This window comes from Manis pentadactyla, chromosome 2, assembly GCF_030020395.1.
Source record: "Manis pentadactyla isolate mManPen7 chromosome 2, mManPen7.hap1, whole genome shotgun sequence".
NCBI classification, from domain to species: Eukaryota; Metazoa; Chordata; class Mammalia; order Pholidota; family Manidae; genus Manis; species Manis pentadactyla.
The window spans coordinates 111937982-111965096 of NC_080020.1; the positions used below are offsets into that span (position 1 = coordinate 111937982).

General features: G+C 33.6%; 1 protein-coding gene across 2 annotated transcripts in view; it reads left to right on the forward strand.

The window, feature by feature from the left end:
- The window catches only part of NUP155 (nucleoporin 155), a 69816-nt gene extending 47011 nt beyond the window's left edge, over nt 1-22805 (forward strand). Inside the window, exons 21-35 of one of the 2 annotated variants that reach the window (XM_036886112.2) lie at nt 3464-3561; nt 4365-4495; nt 6811-7002; nt 7680-7818; nt 8519-8654; nt 9316-9469; nt 9686-9790; nt 10417-10571; nt 13082-13211; nt 14779-14892; nt 15592-15712; nt 16159-16269; nt 18122-18258; nt 19521-19627; nt 20277-22805. In XM_036886112.2, the coding sequence (XP_036742007.2) occupies nt 3464-3561; nt 4365-4495; nt 6811-7002; nt 7680-7818; nt 8519-8654; nt 9316-9469; nt 9686-9790; nt 10417-10571; nt 13082-13211; nt 14779-14892; nt 15592-15712; nt 16159-16269; nt 18122-18258; nt 19521-19627; nt 20277-20415 (1969 nt within the window). In that variant the 3' untranslated portion in view covers nt 20416-22805. The other variant, XM_057495731.1, reaches the window with a different exon arrangement.
- Nucleotides 22806-27115: the final 4310 nt, after the last annotated feature.

The window sequence follows — 27115 nt, forward strand, 5'->3', positions numbered from 1 at the left end:
AGAGCTTGAAGTGGGGGAGCGAGATTCTTCCTTCTCAGGATTGGTTTGGCTATTTGGGGTCTTTGATGTTTCCATATGAATTTTTGAACTATTTGTTCCAGGTTGTTAAAGAATGCTATTGGTAATTTGATAGGGATTGCATTGAATCTGTAGATTGCTTTGGGCAGGATGGCCATTTTGACAAAATTAATTCTTTCTAACCAAGAGCACGGGATGAGTTTCCATTTGTTAGTGTACTCTTTAATTTCTCTTAAGAGTGTCTTATAGTTTCCGAGGTATAGGTCTTTCTCTTCCTTGGTTAGGTTTATTCCTAGGTATTTTATTCTTTTTGATGCAATTGTGAATGGAATTGTTTTCCTGATTTCTCTTTCTGTTTGTTCATTGTTAGTGTATAGGAAAGCCACAGATTTCTGTGTGTTGATTTTGTATCCTGCAACTTTGCTGAATTCAGATATTAGTTCAAGTAGTTTTGGAATGGAGTCTTTAGGGTTTTTTTATGTACAATATCATGTCATCTACAGATAATGAGAGTTTGACTTCTTCTTTACCAAGCTGGATTCCTTGTATTTTTTTGTTGTATCGTATTGCCGTGGCTAGGACCTCCAGTACTATGTTGAATAACAGTGGGGAGAGTGGGCATCCCTGTCTTGTTCCCAATCTCAGAGGAAATGCTTTTAGTTTCTCGCTGTTCAGTATGATGTTGGCTGTGGGTTTATCATATATGGCCTTTATTATGTTGAGGTACTTGCCCTCTATACCCATTTTGTTGAGAGTTTTTATCATGAATGGATGTGGAATTTTGTCAAATACTTTTTCAGTGTCTATGGAGATGATCATGTGATTTTTGTCCTTCTTTTTGTTGATGTGGTGGATGATGTTGATGGATTTTCGGATGTTGTACCATCCTTGCATACCTGGGATGAATCCCACTTGGTCATGGTGGATGATCCTCTTGATGTATTTTTGAATTCGGTTTGCTAATATTTTGTTGAGTATTTTTTGCATCTATGTTCATCAGGGATATTGGTCTGTAATTTTCTTTTTTGGTGGGGTCTTTGCCTGGTTTTGGTATTAGGGTGATGTTAGCTTCATAGAAAGAGTTTGGAAGTATTCCCTCCTCTTCTATTTTTTGGAAAACTTTAAGGAGTATGGGTATTATGTCTTCTCTGTATGTCTGATAAAATTCCATGGAAAATCCATCTGGCCTGGGGGTTTTGCTCTTGGGTAGTTTTTTGACTACTGCTTCAATTTCCTTGCTGGTAATTGGTCTGTTTAGATTTTGTGTTTCTTCCTTGGTCAGTCTTGGAAGGTTGTATTTTTCTAGGAAGTTGTCCATTTCTTCTAGGTTTTCCAGCTTGTTAACATAAAGGTTTTCATAGTATTCTCTTCTCTGTATTTCTGTGGGGTCTGTCGTGGTTTTTCCTTGCTTGTTTCTGATTCTATTGATGTGTGTTGATTCTCTTTTTCTCTTAATAAGTCTGGCTAGAGGCTTATCTATTTTGTTTATTTTCTTAAAGAACCAGCTCTTGGTTTCAGTGATTTTTTTCTAGTGTTTTATTCTTCTCAATTTTATTTATTTCTTCTCTGATCTTTATTATGCCCCTCCTTCTGCTGACTTTAGGCCTCATTTGTTCTTCTTTTTCCAATTTTGATAATTGTGACCTTAGACTATTCATGTGGGATTGTTCTTCTTTACATATGCCTCAATTGCTATATACTTTCCTCTTAAGACTGCTTTCGCTGCATCCCACAGAAGTTGGGGCTTTGTGTTGTTGTTGTCATTTGTTTCCATATATTGCTTGATCTCTATTTTGATTGATTATTTAGGAGCATGTTATTAAGCCTCCATGTGTTTGTGGGCCTTTTTACTTTCTTTGTACAATTTATTTCCAGTTTTATACCTTTGTGGTCTGAGAATTTGGTTGGTGGTTGGTAGAATTTCGATTTTTTTGAATTACTGAGGCTCTTTTTGTGGCCTAGTATGTGGTCTGTTCTGGAGAATGTTCCATGTGCACTTGAGAAGAATGTGTATCCTGCTGCTTTTGGGTGTAGAGTTCTATAGATGTCTATTAGGTCCATCTATTCTAGTGTGTTGTTCAGTGCCTCTGTGTCCTTACTTATTTTCTGTTTGGTGGATCTGTCCTTTAGAGTGAGTGGTGTGTTGAAGTTTCCTAAAATGAATGCATTGCATTCTATTTCCTCCTTTAATTCTGTTAGTATTTGTTTCACATATGTTGGTGCTTCTGTATTGGGTGCATATATGCAGGTTACTTTTGTAATGAGAAATTGTCCAGTTTGTGCTTCTTCAGGCTGCTCGAGTCATTTTGACAGTAGTGTTTGGTAGGTGCTTTGTTTCTAGTATGACAAGACATTCCAGGCTCATTTGGTACAATTTTTACCCCCAGACCAGGGTCAGCCATTTCTCAGGGAGCCTTTGTTTCTTTTGGTAGGAAAGGCTATTAGAGACTACAGGTAGAGTTATTCATTGCATCTTGTTATGCTGTATGTTGATTTGTTTTTATTTTTTAAATAACTAAAGTATTAGTTTGTACTGTTGTTTTCCATTCAGATTTAAGATAACAAGGTTTTCAGTTTCTTTTATGACATATTTGCATTTTTACCCTAAAAATCTTGTTTTCTAACAACATTGACATAATTACTTATTTGCTTCATCCTGCAGTATACCTGTTGTAGCTTCAGTAGTCACGTACTTTTGAAGCTGAAATCACTTACTTTTGAAGCTAAAATCTTAATCAATATTTCACTGAATGTCAGTTACCAAACAAAAATTTCTCCTGAAAATTCATCATCCTTTCTTCAAATCTCTGAAGTTGCATTAAGAGCTGAAGTATCAATTTCTTCACAGTGTGATCACCAAATGCTATTATTTGCTCATTTCTCTCAGTGGCCAGTATTTCCTTACATCACATTCTTTGCTTTTTACTTTTGTCCTGAAGTTTTCTCATCTGCAAAATGGGACTCTTAACAATCCTTACCTTAAAGCATTGCTGTGTTAAATAAATAACAGGTGGAGGCAGAATTCCTAGTGTTCAATAAAAGGAAGCTATTGTTAACATCCAAATACTCTCAGTGAAACTTTAAGCATTTGAGAGAGAAAATGCTTCAGGGTTAAATTATTATCATTGATTCACTAGTGATTATTTCACTAATCAGCAGAGGAAAAAAATATTTATAATCCAGTTTGTTTATGTGAAATATTAAAAATAGGCAAATTTTTAGACAGAAAGTAGATTAGCAGTTTCTTAGGGTAGGCATAGGAGAAATGGGGATTCACTGGTAAAAGTGTTCTAAAATTAGACTATGGTGATAGTTGTATGATCCTATGATTATATTTTTAAAAATTAAATTATATACTATAAATGTTTGAATTGTATGGTATATGAATTGTGTCTCAATAAAGCTGTTAAAAACACAAATACATATTCTAGAACTTCTATTTCAGTACTACTGCCAAAGTGCCACAGAGGCTGGTAGGACTTACACGTCCTGAAAATGGAAATGCACAACAAATGCAACAGGAGCTGCAGAGGAAGTTTCATGGTAAATTACCACTTTTGATCAGTTAAATGTACATGACTCCAGTAAAGAGTTTTATTAGTTGAATAGGAAACAATGGTTGTGTCTCAAAAAGACCTAGTTTGTAGTAACAGAAATATTTTAATTAAAATAGCATCAATGTGATTAGGAACAGTGGGACAATATAGATATCATATATTTCCATAATGTTTAGCCCATAAGTCTTCCTTTCTTCCACCAGAAAGCATGATACACTTCTTTTTTTAAAGGCTGAATTGATTTTATGACTTGCCAGTGCTAAATCCAGGACTTGAGAAACTCAGTTCTAGAGAAAGCTGACTGCTTTCTGGGAGACCTTTTTTTCAGATATTTATTGTATCATTGTTTTAGTAGCAAAACATTGGAAACAATATAAATGTCCTTCAATTGGAAAATGGATCTAATTGTTGTACATATATTTACTTACATGATGGAACACTCAGCAATTAAAATAAGTGCACAGAATTTAGATTTATCAATGTGGATAGCCTGCAGAAATGTAACTGGGTAGAAAAAGCAATGATGTAAGTTGTTTAAAAACATATTTTTATGTTTATGTGTGCACACAAACACATGGGAGCACACACACACACACACACATAGTGAGAGAATAAAAATGTGAATCCTGTAACTCTTGATCAAATCCTCTGATGAGGTACAGGGTACAGAGAAGAATAATAGGGATTTCAATCTTAACTGTAGTTCTTTTTATTTGAGGTAAAGTGGTTGGAAGAACAACTTAACCTGTGTCATTTTATAAACATTCATTAGTTGTATTTTGTAATTAGAGGCTCAACTGAGTGAAAAGATTTCACTTCAGGCAATACAGCAGTTGGTTCGAAAATCATACCAGGCTCTGGCTTTATGGAAACTTCTGTGTGAGCATCAATTCACTGTCATTGTAGGAGAACTTCAGAAGGTAGGATGTTTTTTCCCCCCTTAAGATCACACTGTTAATACTATGCTTAGTTTGTTTTCTTTGGAGTGAGCTTTAATCTTACACTTGGTTTTGAGAGCAGATTATTTTGACAAGCATTGTAGGTTATGATAAAATTAGTGTGTTACGGGAAGATTGTACTCAAGTTGATAACTTGAAGGATCTGCTCTGTCAAAACCACAAGTCTTTATAGCATGTAAGGACTTTATCTTGGTATGTGAATGAAATCTTTACCAAAAATATTTTTAAAAACAGTGAATTGTACCTTTAATGTGGGCTATAGCTCCCTTTGGGAATCTGACCAAACTCTTTCTCTGACCCTCAAAGAATGCATGGAGACACATAAACAATTTTTGCATGTAATTTCAAGAGTCCAATGACCTAAAATAAACATTCCTATTTTAAAAGAAGATGGTTTCCATGGTGGGAAATAAATGGCTGATATTTCAGTTTCCTCATTTGAATCCTTTTTAAGGGTAATGATAATTTCCATTCATCTAAAATGTTAGGCATTTGCAGGGAATATATTCCTACCTATTATTTAATTGTGAACATTTCTAAACATGCACAAAAATAGAGCAAATACTACAATTAATCTCCACATACACTTTACACATATTCGTCATTTTCAAGATTTCACCAACTTTGCTTAATCTATCCCCTTTTTTCTTTTTCTTTACTGAATTATTTTAAAGTAGCCCCCCAGAAATCATGTCATCTTATTTCTATGTACTTTAGAATGTATTTCTTTAAAAAGTGGGCATTTCCTTGAATAATAATGTCATTCTCACACTTAGCAACATCAACACTAATTCTTTGGTACCATCTACAGTAATGAAATTTCTGTCTTAAAAATGCCTCTTTTACAAATTGGTTCATTCAAATCACAATCTAAACAGTTCATTTGTTGAATTTGATTAATTCTCTTAAATCTCTCAATCTAGGGCAATTTTTCCTTCTTTTTTTACTTGCTGTTGCCTTGCAGACACCAAGTCATTTAACTTGTAGAATGTCAAATATTCTGAGGTTGTCTTTGCCTTCCTTCTAGTGAACTGGCTCTCGATTTGTTTCATTATCTGTAAAATGGAAGTGAAGTCTACAGAGGCTTGATCAACTTTGGGTCCAATTATTTGATAAAGAATAGAATACTTCATAGGCAGTGGTTTGTGTGTCACATATTATTTATTAGGAAACAAAAGTTTTAATTTTCGCATTTTTTAGTGATAGCAAGACTCATTGCTGGATTCAGGTGGCACATCCAATCCTATCATTGTGAAATTCTCCATCAAGCTTTCATTATCCATTGATAATCATTACCTGAATTAGTTATTTAAGATTACAAAATAATCATTTTCTAAATCTGATGTCTCCATTTTATAGTTGTAATTCTATGAAAAACAAAATAAAAACTTTCCCTTATCCTTTAGGACTTGTTACTCTAAAATGTTTAATTCTTGATGTTTAAGTACTAATTTTCAAAGTTAAAAGGCAGTCCCCCAGTTCTTAGCAGTAGTGTCTAATGAGTTGTTTTGTTGGTGGTTTTGTTTCTTTTAAGAACATACTTTTTTTCCCTTGTATAAACTCAAGCAAGTATGTTTAATTATGAAAGCTATTTTCTTTTCCATGCCAGGTAGTAATGATTTTTAGTTTTATTGGGTGGTAAACCTAATGTAAGTAAATTTTTGACTTAGGCATCTTTTTTTGTGCTCCATCTTCAAAACTTCATTCTTTGTGTCATGAATTGTGTGCTCAAGGAATGCAAATTAAATATAAGTCAAAAAAATTGAACATAGATTGGATATTTCCTGAAATTTAGAAAAAAGAAATAGCAGCTAAACCACTAAACAAAATATTTTGTTGTGGTATAAATAATCTCAGTATTTTAGAACTCCATTTTAACAAGCATATGTGTTCAAAATGCAGTGTTAGGAGGCCTTACATAATAGAATTTTAACATTTTTGAGGAAAAATAAATGTACACACAAGATTTTTTAATGTAGCTAAAGTGATTGTTCTTTCTTGGTTATAAGTAAAAGTCAGGAGGCCTGGCTCTAATCTTGGCTCTACCTGGGCTTTACTTTTCTCATTTGTAAAGTGAAAGAGTTGATTAGTCATAGTGTGGGTTCTTTTCCAACTCTATATGATGCTACAAAAGTTTGCAAAAATTTGTTTGTATATTTTCTCTTTTGAATTATAGTCTATTAATGTTTTGGTTAAATTATTAAATAAATTTCTTTGTGTGGATATCAAATATTGTATTTTTTATATAAAAAAGAATTTTCTCTTAACACTTCTAGGAATTTCAAGAGCAGTTGAAAATCACCACCTTTAAAGATCTCGTAATCAGGGACAAGGAACTGCCTGGGGCATTAATTGCTTCTCTTATCAACTGCTACATCAGAGATAATGCTGCTGTTGATGGCATTAGTTTACACTTACAGGATATCTGCCCACTTCTGTATAGCACCGATGATGCAGTTTGTTCTAAGGTATGATGCTTTGTTACCTATTCAGTGTTTCTTACAGGAGGTTTCATGGTATGATGAAAAGCACACTAGAACTGGAATCAAGAACCATCTTCTTTTATTTAATATATGATCTTTGGTAGGTCTCTTAACGTGTTCTGGCTTCAGAATCCTCATCTGTGTAAGAAATGAGTTGGAATACATCATTTTTTAAGATTCATGTATATTTCAGTTTTTCATTAATAGTCTTTGATAGTATTCCTAGTCCATGTTTTTAAAAACAGTGGTTAAATATGCCTCCTTAGAAATTAAGAAAAATTACTGAAACTTTAAGGAAGTCTTTAATGAATTAGAGTTAACTAGGCAATTTTTATTGATCCTTTCCTACAACTGAAAATAATTTTAAAAATTAGTGTCAACATAGATTGCCTGCTGACCAATAATGTATTCACTAGGCAAGAGATTTACCAGTCAAAAGCTATCTTGCTTAACATGTTTGTGAGAGGAATTAAGGATAGCTAGGATTTTTTGGTCAAAAACTTTTCTGACTAAAATCGAAAAGAAGTAAGGTTGTAGAGTTGTTTTTATTTTTAATGATGATAAACCAGATGCAAATTTAGACATGGACTAAAACTCAGTTGACAGCATCATCTATGTGCTTGATTTATATCTTATTAAGTTCTTGTCATCTCTGTTGCCAGGCAAATGAACTTCTCCAGCGTTCCCGACAAGTTCAAAATAAAATTGAAAAGGAAAAGATGTTAAGGGAATCATTAAAGGAATATCAAAAAATCAGCAATCAAGTGGACCTTTCTAACGTTTGTGCTCAGTATAGACAAGGTGAGAAACAAAATGCTCTTTATATGTTAATCAGAGCACAAAATGACTGTGTGAACGAAACATGTTAATGATGAAGAGCCTCTTCCCGGAGGCAAATCTTTCTTCAAGTTCAGTGGCCCGAGTGGTATGACAGAAAATTCATTCCTTATGTGTTTTAGTATTTGGTGACTGCACTGGCCTCTGGCAAAGCTATAATGATATTTTAAATCTTGAAATATGTAACTTTTAATATTGGAATTTCAGTCCTTGTCCATTTAAACCACTACTTTTATTAGATTGCTCTCTGGGTGACATTTATTTTTCAGGTGGTTTAAATTCTTTTGAGTAATTTTAAAAATATTACCTGTCTGTGCACTTTTAAATTATTTTAAATCAAACCTAACATAATGTAAATGTAATAACTGTTAGCACACATACTGCTTTGAATCCCAAGATATTTTTTTCCATCAAAGAACTGAAAACTTCCTTTTTTGTTAAATATGAATTTTTTTTTCCAATGAAGAAAATACATTTAATAGCTACATTTTAGGTGTGTTGGGAACTTGTTCTGTGGTAGATTGATCAGAAACATATGATATTGTCATCAGGGTGACTAATACACAGTAATGACATAATAACCTTGATTAGTATTTTTATAAGCCACGTAAGAGAAAATGTATCCAGCTTCATAGTAAGCCTTAACTCTGTTCTTTCCCATTAGTGCGTTTTTATGAAGGTGTAGTGGAGCTCTCTCTTACTGCTGCAGAGAAAAAAGATCCTCAGGGTCTTGGGCTTCATTTCTATAAACATGGGGAACCAGAAGAAGACATTGTGGGACTTCAGGCTTTCCAAGAAAGGTGAGTTTTATCACCTTAGCAGGTTATCAGCTTTATGGATATAGACTTCTCTATGTAAAATTTGATTGATGATACTGAAAAAATAATATTTTATGTACAAACCTTATAAAATTGAATTATGCCTTCACTTTACAATGTCCTTATCAAAGATCAAATTCTTAGCATGTGGGTAGAATTTTAGTCTGGTGAAAGTTCTTAAGTGCTTACAAAAGTTTCTGAACTTACCTCTGTGTTTTTCCTGAGACTTTTACTAATATCAATTTTAAATGAGATAACTTGTTTGGAAATAAATCATATCCCCACATCTCCCACCAATTTATAGTTCTGGGTAAAGATTAGTATTTTATTTTAAAGGGCAATTTTTAAAAGTTTGTAAATTAGTTGAGACTATTAAAAAAGATGTATGTCCATAAAGGAAATACATAACCTATCTAAGATCTATTTCTTGTTAATACATTCATTTGTATGACTTACCCTTTTATGTTCAACCAAATGGTTCTCAAACCTATTGGAAATGTGTATGATTTGTATTATTTTTATGTGTACATGTATGTATTTCCCAAAATGGTCTTCAAATTCCTGTGTATATTTAAATTAGATAAGGTAAATCAAGTAGTGTCTAATTAAATAATGTAATTGCTCCTTTTCCATTCTTTTTCAGATTAAACAGTTACAAGTGTATTACAGATACACTTCAAGAACTGGTAAATCAAAGTAAGGCTGCTCCTCAGTCTCCCAGTGTACCCAAGAAACCTGGGCCTCCCGTGTTGTCATCTGACCCCAATATGCTAAGTAATGAAGAAGCAGGACATCATGTAAGAAACATAGCATATTTTAATTCTGAAAATACATTGGGCTAAGAAGTTCTGTGAGGTAGCAGTCACATAATCATCTTGGGAAAAATAGTAGCTCTTAAAACTTAACCATTTAAGGATTCGTGATGTTTTACCAGTTTATAAGGCTGAGGGTCATCATGTCCACAACAGAGCCTTTAAAAAATGTGCTAATTTTTACTGTTTTCTTTATTTTAGTTTGAACAAATGCTTAAATTGTCTCAACGATCTAAAGATGAGCTCTTTAGTATTGCTCTTTATAATTGGCTAATACAAGCTGATCTTGCAGATAAGTTGCTTCAGGTAAAAAAAAAAATTTATTTCAATATTAATTTATACTTTTAAGTAGCATAAGTTAATGGATTAAGCATATATATATAGTTATAGGAAATTCAGTTTCTCACTCTGTACCTACCATCAGGTGTTAGTGTAGAGCCAAGAAATGTAATATCTTTTCCTAGTGAGCAAAGTAGGCTGTTGCTCTAATTTTCTTGTTTCTTAGAAGCTGATTAAGATTGCTTATATTGTGGGATGGAAATCACTGGATTACGAATTAAGAAACCACAACTTTGTTTTAGCTCTTCTATTAAGTCACTGTGTAACTTCACACAGTCCTTTAACTACCCAAAGTCTTAGTGTTCCTCATTCTTAAAATGAATACGTGGCATTTGATAATTGCAAGGAAGACTCTGAGCTCAGAGTCTAGGTATTGATAGCTGTGTTCTCAGTTTATTAAAAGATTTGTAATTGGATCACAATAAGTTATATCAGTCTAATGAGAAAAATTACCCTTTTAGTGTGGTTAGATTATAATTTTGCTTATGTATTCCTAAAACAAGGCCTGTAATTGTCTTACAAATGTTGTATTTGCTATGTAAAGAGTAAGTGGGTGGTCAGAAAATGTTTCTGAGTATCTGTACAATTTCCAGATTGCTTCTCCATTTCTGGAGCCACATCTAGTCCGAATGGTCAAAATTGATCAAAACAAAGTCCGCTATATGGATTTACTCTGGAGGTATTATGAGAAGAACAGAAGCTTTAGTAATGCTGCTCGTATCCTGTCCAAATTGTCTGACATGCATAGGTATGGCATACTGTTCTTACTGTAAGGAATAATGGATAACTGAGCTATATATCTAATTACATTCAGATTTCAGAAGTTAAGTAAAACCCTATTCAGGTTATGCATATGTAGACTTTTCATGCTCTTTCTTGGATTTCCTAAAGTTTACAGTTTTCTCTTATTTAGCTTTGTTTTTAATAGTGTGTAGGAGGTAGTAAATACCTAACACCCTTTCTATTCAAGCTATCTTCTAAATCCTTTCCTTTAAAATAAGCAGATTCTTTCCTACCTGTTGTACAAAGGGGAGATTGGTTGAGTTAGGAAGAGGAGGTTATTGAATCAAAGCTGTTATTAAACCAAGTAAATGAGAATGGTCACTTCAAGAGTCCAGATAAGGCTAATAACAGGTGTGAGTGTGTGTGTGTGCACCTCATAGAGGTGTGTTGATTGCCTGTGTGGATCCAAGGCTTTTAGTCTTCTTTCCTTCCTTGGTCATAATAGTCTCTTAATTTTTTTAAGTCCTGTCACATACAGCAGATAACATATATAAGTGACTTTAATTTCTTTGTCTTAGGTTTACTTAAGGGAAAGGAAAGAAATTTAAGCTAGTAAAGGCTTAAAAGGCAGTTTCTATTAAAGTCCTTGGTTAATTAATAGTTTGTATAATTAAGAATTAATAGCATGATTAAATATTTAATTTACTATAGCTTTGTATTTTAAGGTAATGTAATTCATTCCTTTATCCAGTGGTTGAGTACCTATTATTTACTGTACTCTGCTACAGATACATATGGACTGTACCCTTATTCATGCCTTCAGTATCTCATTTCTGGTTTACTCTTGTCATTCTTAAATAATCCTAGATATCAACCATACAAATTTCATAAGCCATGTTTATTGTGCTGTTTATTGTTTAAAAACTTACAGTGGCTCTTATATGCCCTACCATTAATATTTATTGACCTTTTTATAGCACTTTTATATTCTTATAAAATATTCAGAAATTCTCTTTTAAGAATGCCCATTATCCATATCTACTTTATACCTACATATAACCTAATTTCCTCTTCATGTGAGATACCCTGTCCTTCCACTTTTTAGCTCTCAGCTTACCATTTCTTTCTACAATAAACTGTTTTTCCAACTATTAACAGTACTCTCTCACTGCACTCTTTTTGCATATATAGACTGCACTGAATAAATTGGCAGCTATTAAACAATTTGGAAATGTTACTCACTTGTTGAATGTTTGGCTCAGGTGGGTTTTTCAAGAGATGAGAAGGGAAAGAAAAGAAAACCCTTTAAAAGCAGGCTTCTAAATGTACAGTCTTTTGTGTGTAACCGTAAGAGATAGTCAGTTCTAATTAACTGTCATCCACATTTATACTTTGAAACATAGAAGGGAGAAGGAATTACTTATTTTTTTTATTTGGTTTCTTTTTGGAAGGGGAAAAAATACAGTAGCCATAGCTACACAGAGAGCCATTTTAAGTAAGATCTTATCTGAAAGTAAAAGAAAGCCAGTTTTTTCCAATTCAAGTTGGAATTAATGGGACTATCAAAAAGTACATTTAATACTTGTTCATCTGAGAGCTTTCCAACAGCTAAATGAGTTAGTGTGTTTGTTTATAATGCCATATTGCTTTATAATGCTGAAGAGCCAAGTTTGATAGAGTTAAGAGATTAGAAAAGACTAAAGATGGTAACCATAGAAGTGGCTGTGTGCTTGGGGCTTTCTGACACTTGTCTGTCAGTCAGCCAGCAAATAGATTTTGAGTACCAGTGACATTCAAAGCATGCAGGAAGGAGTAGTAAGAAAACAACATCCCTTTCTCCCACAGAGCTCCCATTCAGTGAGTAAAGACCATAGACAGACAAGTTCAGGTTCTATAAATACAATAAAAATAGGCCTCAAATTGTCATTAAAACTGATTCTCAAATGATGAGTAGGCAGCCATTAAAGAAATGGAGGAAATGATCCAAGCATAAGAAAGAACAGTAGTTTCTGTACTTTATCAGATTCAAGTTTATTGTGTTTAGGGTACAAAAAAGAAAGCCTGTGGTATTGGAGATAGTACAAAAGGGACTCTGGAAGGAAATGAGGTTGGAGGAGTAGGTAAAGGCAGTTGGAGGGTTTTATGAAAGCATGTGACATAATCTGATTTTTGTTATTAAGAGGTCATCCTAGTTGCTGTGTGGAAGACAAAATTGTAGTTTTGGCCATATTAAGGTAGGTAAGGGAAGGATATGAGGAGTCATAAAAATGTTTTCCTTAATTTAATTTTAGAAGAATCCAAGTTCTCATATACTGAACTAAAGTTTTAAATAGGAAGTTATTTTTTGGAGGTAAGCTTAATAAGTATTACTTTAATTTGTTGTCTCTTTAAATTACTAGAAATCCTCTAGTAATTTTTTTCACATTTCAAATGGCCTTTTATGTTCATTTGATATAAAGTACTGCATCATAATTGATACATTTGTATATAGGATCCTTAAGAATTCATTTAAATAAAAAGATTTTTCCCTTCTAGCACAGAAATTTCACTTCAACAGCGACTAGAGTACATTGCTCGAGCCATTCTTAGTGCTAAAAGCTCCACCGCTATTTCATCAATAGCTGCAGATGGTGAATTCCTTCATGAATTAGAAGAAAAAATGGAAGTAAGTTTTAAAGATATTTAATATTTGTCCATACTAAGTAGTAATCACATGCTGTTCACTTTCCCTTATTCTCCTAGTAAATAATAATCCTATAGCAGTCAGTATTCTCATCTTGCCTGCCTGCCTGCCTTCTCTATCTCACTTTGTAATTAGATATAAATCTTTTGAAAGATTTTAAGGATACAGAACTTGGATCGTAGGACATTGTTGTAAATTAAGTTTTCTCCATGACATTTCTAAAGGTTTTTCCAACTGTTTGAACACCAAGCAGATTATATCATACTCACCATTTATTATGGAAGCTAGTAAGTAGATATATGAAATAGCATAGCCTAAACTGCCTTAACTAAGAGACCCCAAAATGTATAATGGTCTAAATACAAAAGCTTATTTCTCATTCACGAAAATCCGGACTGGGTGTACCCGATTGAAGATGGCTTTCTTCCACTTGGGTGAATTCCGATCCAAGTCTATTTTCTGGCTCTACTATTCCCTGTAGCCTTATCTTTTTCTTCATTCAGAAGGAGGAAGGGGAAAAAAGAGCACATAAAAGTGCATTCACTCTCTTAAAAACCTCAGCCGTAATGTGACATACTTTACTTCCACTCACATTCCTTTGAAGAGAACTTAGTCTTTTGGCCGTATCTTCCTGCAGAGGAGGCTAAGTATAGCCAGGCATTGTCTGGCTAGTCATAGGGAGAATGGGTGTCAGTGAGTAGCAAAGGCTGTGTACCTCAATATACTTCCTGTGAATCTTTTATGTTATGCAGAGTTGCTAGTCTGTTATGATGGAAATTGTTATTTATACATTTTTATTCAAGTATAATTGATACATAACATATTAGTTTCAGGTGTATAGTACAGTGATTTGATACTTGTACATATTAAGAAAGGATCACCACAATAAGTAGTTAACATCTGCCACCCTACATAATTAGAAAATTTTTTTTCTCGAGATGAGATCTTGTTTAAGATCTCCCTACTTTCTTTGCCACTTTCAGATATGCAGTATAGTATTGTTAACTATAGCCAGTATGCAGTTATTTGTACATAATTTTTATTTTAACAACCTTCAACTTAAATACTAGGAGTTACTCCCTCAAGTACCTATTGACTTACTTTTTCCCTTTTTTAAAAATTGAATTATAGTTGATATACCATCTTATATTGGTTTCAAGTATACAACACAGTGGTTCAACAGTTACACATATTATTAAACTCTCACCCCAGCTAGTGCAGTTACTATCTGTTAACATATAAAAATGTTACAGAATCATTGGCTGTATGCTCCATGCTCTACTTCCATCCCTGTGACTGACTTATATTATGATTGAGAATTTTTGTGCCCCTTTATCACCCTCATGCTCACCCTCTCCACCCACCCATCCACCCAACCAAGCCCTGCCCCTATGGTAACCCACCAATCACCTCTCAGTATCTGAGTCTACTGCTATTTAGTTCATTTTGTTTTGTTTTGTTTTTAGATTCCATAAATAAATGAAATCATGTAAGTACTCATTTATTTATTATAAAAAAGTTAAGACTTGCTTTTTTCTATCCAAACTAGGTTGCTAGGATCCAACTCCAGATACAAGAGACACTACAAAGGCAATATTCCCATCATTCTTCTGTACAGGATGCCATTTCTCAGCTGGATTCTGAATTAATGGACATAACTAAGGTAATAAAAAAGCAAGTGAAGTTCTTACAGCTATCACCTAAGATCTGTAAATTCCTGTTTCTTTTGCCTTTTACTTAGTGTTTCATGGGAAAGATCAACTAACCTCCACAAAATAAGATAAGTCATCTTTGAGAGCATGTCGCTGGGCTGACAAATCATCTGTGATATCTAACTCTTAAAAAGAGTTAAGTTGCTCTTTCCAAGCCAGTTTCTATCAAGAATCTGTCAGCTTCACATGGGACTTCCTTAAAACTCCTGCCATCTATTTTATTGCCTTGCTTATTGTATTGAAAAAGTAACTTACCTTTGCATAATTCTCCAGGCAGCTCCCACTGTGTACCTTCTGAGCAGTTCCTTTTCCAATTATTCTTGAACATTCTATTAAGATTTGTCAGTATTTCAGTGATTCTTCAAACTCTAGTTTAGACAACACTACTTCTAAAAGAAATGTCACTGCAGCATCTCCTTCCCTGCCAAGGGGAAAAAAGGTGTACATATTGAAATCTGTTTAAATGTATTATCATGCATTCACCGTTCTGCATCTGGAGTACAACCAGCTATGTCATCACATCTTGATATCATATTTCGGAACTTCAGATCAAATCTTTGGTTATTTTTAACTTTCAGGCCGTGCTTCACTATTAACTTCTGAATGCTGATCTCTGGTTGTATATATAATGTTGGCATTTTCTCTCACAGCTTTATGGGGAATTTGCTGACCCATTTAAACTTGCAGAGTGTAAACTTGCAATAATTCATTGTGCTGGTTATTCAGACCCTATATTGGTGCAGACACTTTGGCAAGATGTCATAGAAAAAGGTAAGTGTTCACTTACAGGTATATTAGCAAACACTATTTAGTGACTTGATAGAGGGATGCAAGCTACTGGTGGCTCATATACCTGGGACTATGAAAATGGTATATACCTAAGTAGGGGTAAGTGGAGGATATGGTAGAGGGTGCTCCTCTAGAAAATCATCCCAATGAATATAGGAGAGGACTTGCAGAGAAAAGGATATGTCATTTTTGTGGTTTGCACAGCTTAATAAGGGATTATGAGACACTTCCCTTAGAATCTAATAAACAGTGACAAGAGTATATCGATCACTAAAAGAAACACAGAATCTGCTTACTATATTAATGTGAATATATTTATTTTGTACAACTATAAATAACGGAATTTTACCTTAAAACAGAATAAAATAGCCAGTTGAAACATTTCACATTAGAAACTGTGTTTCTAATGTCATGTCTCTTTTTTGCAGAATTGAATGAAAGTGTGTCACTGAGCTCCCCAGATAGAATGCATGCTCTTAGTCTCAAGATTGTACTCCTTGGCAAAATTTATGCTGGCATGCCTCGCTTCTTTCCTTTAGGTGAGCATTAACCTTACATGCCTGTCATGTTTTGTTTTGTTCGATGATTTTCTTCATTGATGTGGAAAAAGGATGCTCTTGGGAGCGAAATCATTTATTTGCTGCTATCTAACACAGCAGCTTAATTCTACCTTTTCATAAAGAAAGGACTCCAAAGAATAGCAGAATTTATTGATGAGTAGTTGAGTATGAAACTTTCTTTGATCTTCCAAACATATAAATATCTATCTTGGGATAGTGCTGACTAACAGACTATAGTAATTATATTGTTAGTAACCCTATACAAGTTTGTAAAGAGAAAAGAAAAATGGCTGGTGTTTTTCTGCATGGGTAATCAATACATGATTGATTGAGCTGCTGTTTGTTATATTGAGGATGTATTTTTCTTTCTGAACAAAATATGCTGACTGTAATTGTTATGTAAGTGACTATTATGAGCCATTTGCCAACTTACAGTGTTTTCTTCAGTTACAAAATAATGGAATTAAAATAAATATATACGTAAAATAGAATGTTAAGTATTTTGTGATTTTGAAAAATGTTGAGAAACATGAAAGTATTCACCACACAGCATTAATTTGTGTTGTTTTAAATGAGGTTACAGACTTGTTTATAGACAATTTCTCATTTATAATTTATCCCCTGGGCACGGTAAGAGATAATTAAAATCATACCCTTATTTCTTGTAAGTATAGTATTAAGTGTGTGAAACTTGACAGTTTTAAGAATGAAAAGGCCATGTAATATACAGTCCCTTTTGAGGGCATTATGCTTTGACTTAGATTTTAATTTTTGAGCCCAATAAACTTTAGAGGAGAACAGGCCTTCCTTTTTCTGTCAGTCTCTCAGTGGCAAGCAAGCTTCAGGGGACTTCAAACTAGAACAAGTTCAGAGTTTTTAGAATTTTTTTTACCCATCCAGAGTCTTTGTATGGTGAATTCTAGGGTAGAGGCAGATTCAGTGTTATTTTTTTTTCAGTGATTCTTCTTGTCTGTGGATATTCACATTGTTAGTCTAAGGATTCAGGTATCAAAAATATGAATTTGATTATTACTGTTACCTTATTCATTATGACAGGTAATAAAAAGTGAGAATGGGGTCATAATTAGAACCATCAAAATAAATAACATTAATGGGAGGGACATTAAAAAACATACTAATATTTCTAAAATCAGGATGCAATACCCTTTTTTCCTGAAAAGCTATTAATGGAGGATATAGTATATCAAGATACTAAATATTATGAGTGGGTGTTCTCCTATAGTAGAATTGAAAACAGTATTTTCTTCTTGTATTTCTGTATTTTCCAAATTCACTAAAATGTAGTTTTTTTTCATAATAGCTTAAAGGGTATAATTCAGTGGTTTTAGCATATTCAAAGAGTTGTGCAACCATCACAATTAAATTTAGACCAGTTTCATCGCCTTGACAAAAAAACCACATACCTATTAGCAGTCACTCCCCACCCACTTCTTCCTTCCCTCCCGCTGTAGGCACCACTGATCTACTTTCTATCTCTATAGATTTGCCTATTCTGGTGTATGATTTTTATTTTAAAATTTCTTTTGAAAATTATTTTTTAAAAGATTACCCTATGAAACTGCTCAGTTGTAAATAAGTCTGCTTTTTAATATCAAGGGTTAACAGTGCTACAACAATGACCCAGTAGTAATTATGTGAGGTATGTGTGCTCACCAGTCTTATTGTGGTAAGCATCTCACAGTATATACCTGTAGCAAATCATCACATTGTACACCTGAAACTTATATAATGTTATAGGTTAATTATGTCTTGATAAAGCTGGGGGAGAAAAAGCTAACAATCCTAATTTCTGTTCTTTCTCCCTCCCCAGATTTTATTGTGCAGTTCTTAGAACAGCAAGTTTGTACTTTGAACTGGGATGTGGGGTTTGTAATACAGACAATGAATGAAATTGGAGTGCCGTTACCTAGACTACTAGAAGTATATGATCATTTGTTCAAGTCACGGGTAAGGAATATAGTAAATAAAATAAGATTAATTTATTTGGTTTAAGCTATCTACCTTTTTCTAGATAAAGGAATGTTTGGATCACATGCTTATAACTAGTTCAGCATCTAATACAGTTGCATCAGAAATGTGCTTCATTGGTTGAGTATCAGAAATTTTCATACTTTGAACTTTTAAAATCAACAATGAGAGTTTGCTTTGCTGCATAATGTGGTAAATATCAAACATTTTTTAATATTAATTAACATAAGTATATATGCTTTACTCTTGGAACAGACTAAACACATTAAAGAACCATTTACTTTGAAAGAACAAAATAATAGTGTATGTATTCACTAAATATATCTAAAATATCCTTATGTAAAATAACCTCATCTAAGTATCAATGCTTAAAGATCTTTCTCACCACACACACACACACAAAAAAAATTTTTGACTATGTGTGGTGATGGAGGATAACTAGACTTTCTAAGGTTATCATTTCATGGTGTATATAAATAGTGAATCATTATGTTAAATGCCTGAAACTAGTACAGGTGTTATATGTCAGTTATACCTCAATTTAAAAAAATGTTTCTCACCGTACTGAACCCTATCAGACTACGTATTTTGTAATTTTTTGTCCCAAAAGATGCAAATGAAATCTTGTTAAACTAGATCACATCTTTTTTGGTAGAATCATCAAAACATTCATACAATACTTTACAAGGCACTTGTATCTGTCACTTAAGCCTTGCAAAGAACTTACCATGGAAATGAGCAACTGATAGTATCCCCATTTAACTTTTACATCTGACAAGGGTAGAGATATTTTAAACAACCTGCTCAAGCCAACATGGCTAGTAACTCGTAAAGCCAGAGCCAAAATTAAGATTCTTTGACAACTGGTTTTACAGTATCTCTTATTTACAGTATCAGAGTAAATCTATTTACATTTAAAGAAAAAGTATTGTCACTATCGATAGGAAGAAATGGATTTTTTTCTCTTACCTCAGGTTCCTAAATAGGAAATTTGCATTCTCTTCAAAGTGGATTGATACTTCAAATATTCTTTCTAAATAACATCAACTGCAGTTTTCAGTGTTGTTCAAATATTAACCATAACCAGATTTATAATTTAATAATTCTGTATTATTAAATGCTTATTCTGATACCGGTAAATTTTGCCTTGGGTTCTGATGATTGTTTTAACTAACATAAATGGTTGAAATATGAGTCAACACAGTTTGCCTTACAACTCATGATGTATATTTTCTTTATAGGATCCATTCTGGAACAGAATGAAGAAGCCACTCCACCTTTTGGATTGTATACATGTACTATTAACAAGATATGTTGAGAATCCTAACCAAGTTTTAAATTGTGAGAGGTAACTGAATTAGAGCAAAATCTTTAAATGCTTCTAATAAATAAAGGGTAATGAAATAGGAAGAATAGGAAAAGATACAGAGATTAAAAAGAAGTATAAGAGTATATCAACTATATTCCAATTTTTTTTTTTTAAGTAAAGGAGATTTAAGCTCTTGTAGATTTTAACAATAACTGTTTGAATATCAGTCAGCATTTATGAAAGGTTAGGGTTTTTTCCATTTTTCAACCTTTGTCCTAAATGTCCATTTTTCAAACCTTTGTCCTACAAGTGAAAGGATGTAATTTATAAATTACTTCTAAACTCTTTTGCTTTGAGTTAGTGACATAGGACAGTTCAGTTACATCTTTGAGATATTATGGACCATTTCAAGTTTGTTTGAAAGGGCCAAAAGAAATGTAAATAATATTTAAGGAGTCATCCCTTACTGCTTTCTCATAATAATCTTCAAAAGGAAAATGGTGATTATGTGGTAATTCACCTACCCTCTAAGTTTTCTTTTGTGTTTTCATTTATTTGCCACTTGCTTAATCACATGATCCTTGCTTTTTTGTGGGACTATAAGGTTAACAGAAGTTGGCAGGATGTCCTGTAGGAGGAAACACTTCAAAATGTATAGATTGTTGATCAGGTGTCTTTTCCTTTACAGGAGAAGATTTACAAATCTCTGCCTGGATGCTGTTTGTACTTATCTGGTTGAACTCCAGTCTATGAGCTCTTCACTAGCAGTACAAGCCATCACAGGAAATTTTAAATCTCTTCAGGCTAAACTAGAACGGCTTCATTAATTATTGTAATGTATTTTTCATCTGTGCATTTTGACCTGTAAAATAAAAACTCAGCTGGGTCCAGATACAGGTGCTCTAAATCTAAGAATTTAAGAAAGTTTTAATAGAATTGTGTTTTTAATAAGTGGCTAATATCTACAAACAGTACATTTGCCAAGTGAATTCTTTTTTACTACTACTATTTTAGGGTTTTTTTGTAATTAGTTTAAAAAATAACCAAAATAATATTATTTATGATGCAGGATAAAAGGTATTTAGAAACTCTTATTTTGAATTTTACTGCAGCAGAAATTTTCAATTTATATTATTCATTTTCAAGTTAGTCCAAACATATTGATACCAAAACTTAAATCGTCTAGCCAAGCAGATCCATTGCCATAATACCAGATTCAACAGTAATCCTTAAGTAGGCAAATAAACACTGTGTCTTTTTAAAAAATGTCTAGGTTTTCAATTCATTCTTGAAAAGAAAGTTCTTCCGATTACTAATTTTGTCAGTTACTATCCTTGAAGATTAATATGTACCTGGTTGTTTTTAGAGCAGGTGATAAACTTTTGAGTAATGTTTTACCTCCTAAAAACCTGTACAGGGAGATACTGTTTTCTCTTAGCATCTACCTAGCTCTTTGGCCTTGTGACTGCAGATTCCATTAGAGCGGTGATCCCCAAAGCGTGCGCACCAGCCCAGCATATCAGCATCACCTGGGGATTTGCTCCCCATCTGATTTCTCCCCTCCCTCCCTTATCAGTAAAGTAACCACAACACAAAGTTGTACTCAAGGTGCACACTATACAAAGCAAAATCATTGGTAATTTAGTTTTTAGTGTTCAAAAAAACTGGAATAACTAAACCAAGTGCCCCAAAGTCATGGCAACAGTGAGGGAAGAGAAGAGTGTGAATGACCAGGGCTAACAAAAAAGCAAGAACATGGACTGCTTTCTTCTCACCTTTTAAGCTTATTAAGAAAAATTGCTGCCTGCCTATTGTCACTCATGCATGTCTGACAGTTTTTCAAATACATTTTGAAAATATTTTTCCTACTTTTATGTTTTCACAAGGCCATGGTTGCCCTTTACATGTTTATATATAATCTTTTGAATTAAAGTATTTAATAGAATGTCAAAATATCATTCATTAGATATCACTACCTCATATTTTCCAGCTTTTCAATTCCTTAAGTTTAGTTTTTTTGAATATATAAAATGAATGTGCACCATGTATTGTTAATTCTGTAAATTTAAAATTCTGTCGTCTACTTAAAATGAAAGTTTTCCTTAAATGCTGTAATGTAACCATGACTTCAGTTCTTCTAGATGTATGCACATATATATATATATGTTTTAAGCAGTTACATAGAAGCACATTAATATGTATGTTAAAGATACTCAGCTCAGAATACTGAAGCTACATCTTTCAAAAGGGCTGTAGGCTGTGTGGCTAAATGTTCCTTAGGAGTCAGAAACCTGAACTCTGTCCATTTTATTCACATAACACCTTTTGAAAGGGTTAAGAATTTCAGCCACACAGCATATGTTTTCAGTGTCTTGGAGAGTAAGAGCTAAGAGAAATTAGGTCCCCTCCTTCATAACAGTGTTTCTAAAACTTAAACATTCCTAAGAATCACCAGGATAGCCTGTTGAAACAGATGTTCCACCTCCAAAGTGATGCGGATACTGGTGGTCAGTAAGTCAAACTTGGAGTAGCATTGTTCTCCAGCACATTTATCTACTGCATTAGTATACTTTGTACTTGGTGTTCACTCAACACATTTCTTTATAGTGACTTATATAGGCAACAAATAATAAACAGAACATTGTTTATGAAATAGTGCATTCATTATAGACGGGTCACTGAAGGTCTTGATTGTAACATATTTCTGCGTTAGGTAGATCATTTAAGTTTGGCAAAATGGTTAGGAAAGAAGAGAAAATCTATTTTGAGTATGCAAGATATGGGATATTGACCCTGAAAAGCATATGATACATGTTCAGCATTTCTCTAATTATAAGATACCTGACTCACTAGTGACTTATTCATTGAACACCTCTCTACTAACCACATAAACTTCCTCCACTTTATTGTTTTATAGTTAATCACATCTCGTGACTCACAGATCACTCATTCCTTCTCAGTATACTTCCCACTTCCACCTTTATCATAGTCATATCAAGGAAATGAAGAACTGAATATAAAGGTCTTAAAGGAGCACAGTTTCCTTTCATATGTATTTTCCTTGTAAGGAGATCGGAGCTAAATGACTTTAAATCCAAAAATTTGTAAGAACTAATATAATCAATTTTTTATTCAGTTTGTCCTGTTCAAATATTAAAGTAGTTTCAGTGCTATTTTTACTTCCTTATTTCAAATAAATATAATTTCTACTGAATTATAGCATGTTTGAAATTAAACATTTGTTTTAAAAGTCATGCTTTTTGCATTTGGCAGCTCCTGTTAGCAGGAAAACTAATGCTTTTTAAGGTTAATCAGTTAGCCATGTGGGAGCTAGGATTATATCTGCAGCCCACACTGGACTGTCTACCTGTATAATGAACATTTCTACTTGGATGCCCTCCAAGTCTCTGTCAAAATGTGACCAATCTCTAGTCATTACTCTACCTGCCCTTTGCCCGCTCCTGTTCTTCCTCCTTTATTTTCTACCTCAGTCTTTATCATCTAATTATTCAAATTGGAAATGTGGGTATCGTTATTAAGTTCTTACCTCTCCCTCCAAATCCATTCAGTCACCAATTTCTAATCAAGTCTGTTTTCTTAATATCCACCATTTCTGTCCAATTATCTCACTATTCTAGGTTTTTAGAGTGTAACCAGATGACTATTTCACTTAGATGCCTACAGTAGCATGTAAGTGGTCTTCCCGCCTCTAATTTGACCCCTTTCGTTTCTTTTTCCACACTAAGTTCAGAGTGGTCTTTAAAAACTGCAAACCTAAATATACTACAGCCCCACATTTCCCTCCGAAGAAATTCCAAATTTCTGAGGGAATTTGAGGATTCCATAGCAATTGACAGAAATAACAAACTCAAGTTAGTTTAAGCAACGGACGAATTTATTGGCCCTCAAAACTAAGAAGTGCAGCTACTTCCACATGGCTAGATCCCAAGACTCCGTATATTCAGGTCTAGGTCCGTTCGGTTCTTCTCACATTCGTTTTGTCTCTCTGCAGTCAGTTCGTTCCATGACTCCAGGGAGAATGTGGGCAGTGTCAAGTTACTTGATGCTGTTTGCTCTAACCCAGCAGTATAGTGAACAGAAAAGTCCTAGAAAAGGCTCTGATCAACTCAGCCTGAGTCATGGACTCAGTCTTGGGGTATGGTGGTACAGGATACAGGATCATCACCAAACCATCTACAAGAGGAAAGACATGCTTTCCTAAAGAGTTAAAAGCTAGGCTCACATCAGTCCACTATATTTGTCCACCTACTTTGCTTACCACTCAATTCCTTGTGCTCTGATGAAAACCATAAACCCATTAGATGAAAGAAATTCAACCCAGAGCAGGACACAGAATTACATTAAAGCATGTCATAATCAAATCCTCAGCAAATCTGGAATAAAAGAGAATAGCCTGATAAAAAAATATCTATGAAAAATGTAGTTAAATGCCCCCACTTAATGGAGGAAGACTAAACTCTAAAAGTTGGAAACAAAATAAAGATGTTTCTGTTTAACATATCGTATTGGAGGTCCAGATCAGTGCAACTGGGCAAATGAAATGTAAGATAAACTGGAGAGGCAGAAATAAATGTGTGCTTATTCACAATTAGAGAATCCTACAGAATATACAGAACATACCAGGACTACTAGAGCAAACTGCTAGAACTAATAATTTAGTAAGATCACGATCAATACACAATTACATCTCTTATGAACTAATCAATTTTAAAAACGCCTTTGAAATAGAGCAAAGAAAATTAATTTTAACAAAATATGCATAATATGTGCACACCGTAAACAACAATGCTGGAAGAAACTAAACTGTAAGTGAATAATATACAATGTTTATGGATTGGAAGATTGAATTTAATGCATTAGTTCTCACCAAATTGATAGATTCAAAGCAGTTCCACACATTTCCAGCAGACATTTGTGTAGAATTTGACAAGCTCATTCTAAAATTTATCTGGAAATGAGAAATCCTGGAATACCCAAAACAGTTTTAAAAAAGTAAAATTGGGGAACATATCTTACTCATTTCAATATTGTATTACATAGTTACAGTAGTGGTAATGTGGCATTGGCATACAGATCAATGGACAAAATAAGAGTACAGAAATAGATGCACACCTACACAGATAATCAATTTTCTGTGTATGTGAAAGCAAGGTAATTCAATGGGGAAAGAATAGTTTTCAATAAATGGTGCTGCAACAACTGAATGTCCATATGGAAAAAACTCAAATCTGACGTTATACACAAAAATTAACATGAATGTGTCACAGACAAAACATAAGGAAGAGGGTGATTAAAACTATGAAATTTATGGAAGAAAATTGGCAAAATATCTGTGACCTGGATTAGGCAGATTCTTAGAGGACACACAAAAAAATTAATTAGTAGCTGTAAACTGAACAAAATTTAAAACATCTGCTCTTCAAAAGACACATAGGGAGATGAAAAAACAAACCACAGACTTGGATAAAATATTTCCAAACCATAAATTTGATAAAAGACTTGATCTACAACTCAATATTAACTGACAACACCCACCAAAAAAGGGGGGAGGGGTGCAAAAAGTTTGGATACTTTACCCAAGAAGATACTTGAATGGCAAAGTACTGCAAAGGAGCTCCCCATGTTACTCAGAAGGGAAATGCAAATAAAATTGCCATAAGATGCCACAACACATGCACAAAAATGGCTAAAATCTAAAAGATCGACCATGGGGAAGGATGCAAAGTGTCTGAAACTCATAGGTTTAGTAGGAATGCAAAATGGTACAGCCACTTCGGAAAAGTTTGGCAGTTTCTGTTAAGGTTAACTGTATATTCATGTAACCCAGCAATCCTAGTTATTGATCCTAGATATTTACTCAATAGAAATAAAAACCTGTGTCCACAGAAAAAATTCGTCCATCAGTACTGTTCATAGCAGCTTTACTCATGATAACCAAAAACTAGAAACAACCAAATCTCCACCAGTTGAATAAAAGTTGTGGTATATTCATGCAATGGAATACCATGCCACTACAAGAAACAGTATGTTGAGTGAAAGAATTAACTAAAAGGAATATATGCAGTATGATTCCATTTACATAAAGTTCAGAAACAGCCAAAAAACCCTGCCCTGGATTATCTATGTATGTGTACATAGGTAGCAAAACCATAAAGAAACAAAGGCTATCATAAGTTTGTCTAATGGTTACCTCCAGGGTGGGTATGGGATGTGTGTGCCTTCTGAGAAATTAATATTCTCTTTCTTGACCTGGTAGGTATTTGTCATAAATGTTTAGTCCATATTTTATAAACTTTATGTTATATACATACTTTTGTAGTAAATTTTATAATTAAATAAAAAATTTAATATGAAATATTATGAATCATTTAGTAGTTGCAAATAAATCATTTAAACATGCTTTTTAAAGACAAGGACTGTTGTATTCATCCTATATCTGTTGTCCAGCCTAACAAATGGTCTACAAATAATAGGTACCTCACCAAATGTTTGCTGAATTGAATAAAATGCATATCTTAAAATGAAAAATAATTTTATATGGTGATTTGAGAATGTACTGGGTATATAAATGGAAACAGGATATATTTGTGTGATTATGTTACTTCTGAGGAGTGACTTAAATGTACATTAATTCCTAAATTCCATGTGTTTAAAAACAATGTCCAGATTATGGCAACAGGATCTTTTACAAGTAATAAGAATTTTGCAAATCAAAGTATCCATTGTTTTCACATATTATCACAGTTAATAGTTTCCCAGTTCATTTGTTCTTCTGTACAGTTCATATGCTGACAAAGGGCTAGAGTCCATCCTGACATTCATTTCCAGTGAATGCAATGGTTTGTGCCAGCATCCGTGACACAGGAGCAGGAAAACTTGTTAGCTAGCAAGTAGGGTAAAATTGGAAACTCTGCATAGACCCTAACAAATAACTTTTGGGCATCAAGAATGTGGGTGATGAGGCATTTCTAAAGAGTGTTCTACTAATGACTGAGGAATTTTCTGCCAAGCTGCAGACAACCATTCTGCAAGTTTTGATGCATATGTGCAGGCAGTTGATGTCATCCTGGCTGACAGCTGTTGTAAAACTCATCCCAGTTTAAGATAGTAAAATGGGGAGTGCATTTTAAAATGGATGAAATACAATACTTGGTGTAATGGTATTTTTTGTTTATGATCCATTCTTAGCTTCCTGAGAGCAACCTGAATTGGGTCATCTAATTATTAGACTGCTTGATATAATAAATTTTTTAATCCTATCCAGTCCTTTTCTTTTTCACTTTCCTAACAGGAGCCCAATTTAATCAAACTACCTTCCTTTCCCCAGCAGTTTGGAGTAGGTCATTACAAGTAAAAACAACCAGGACAACCTCACAGTGTATGTGTATCATGAAATCCCAAATTAAAACATTATATTCAGGGTGTTAACTCAATTTAGGTTAATGAGATGTAAGGGGAGGTAAACTTTAGGGAAAGAAACTTCACTCTTCTAATAAACCTATCAAA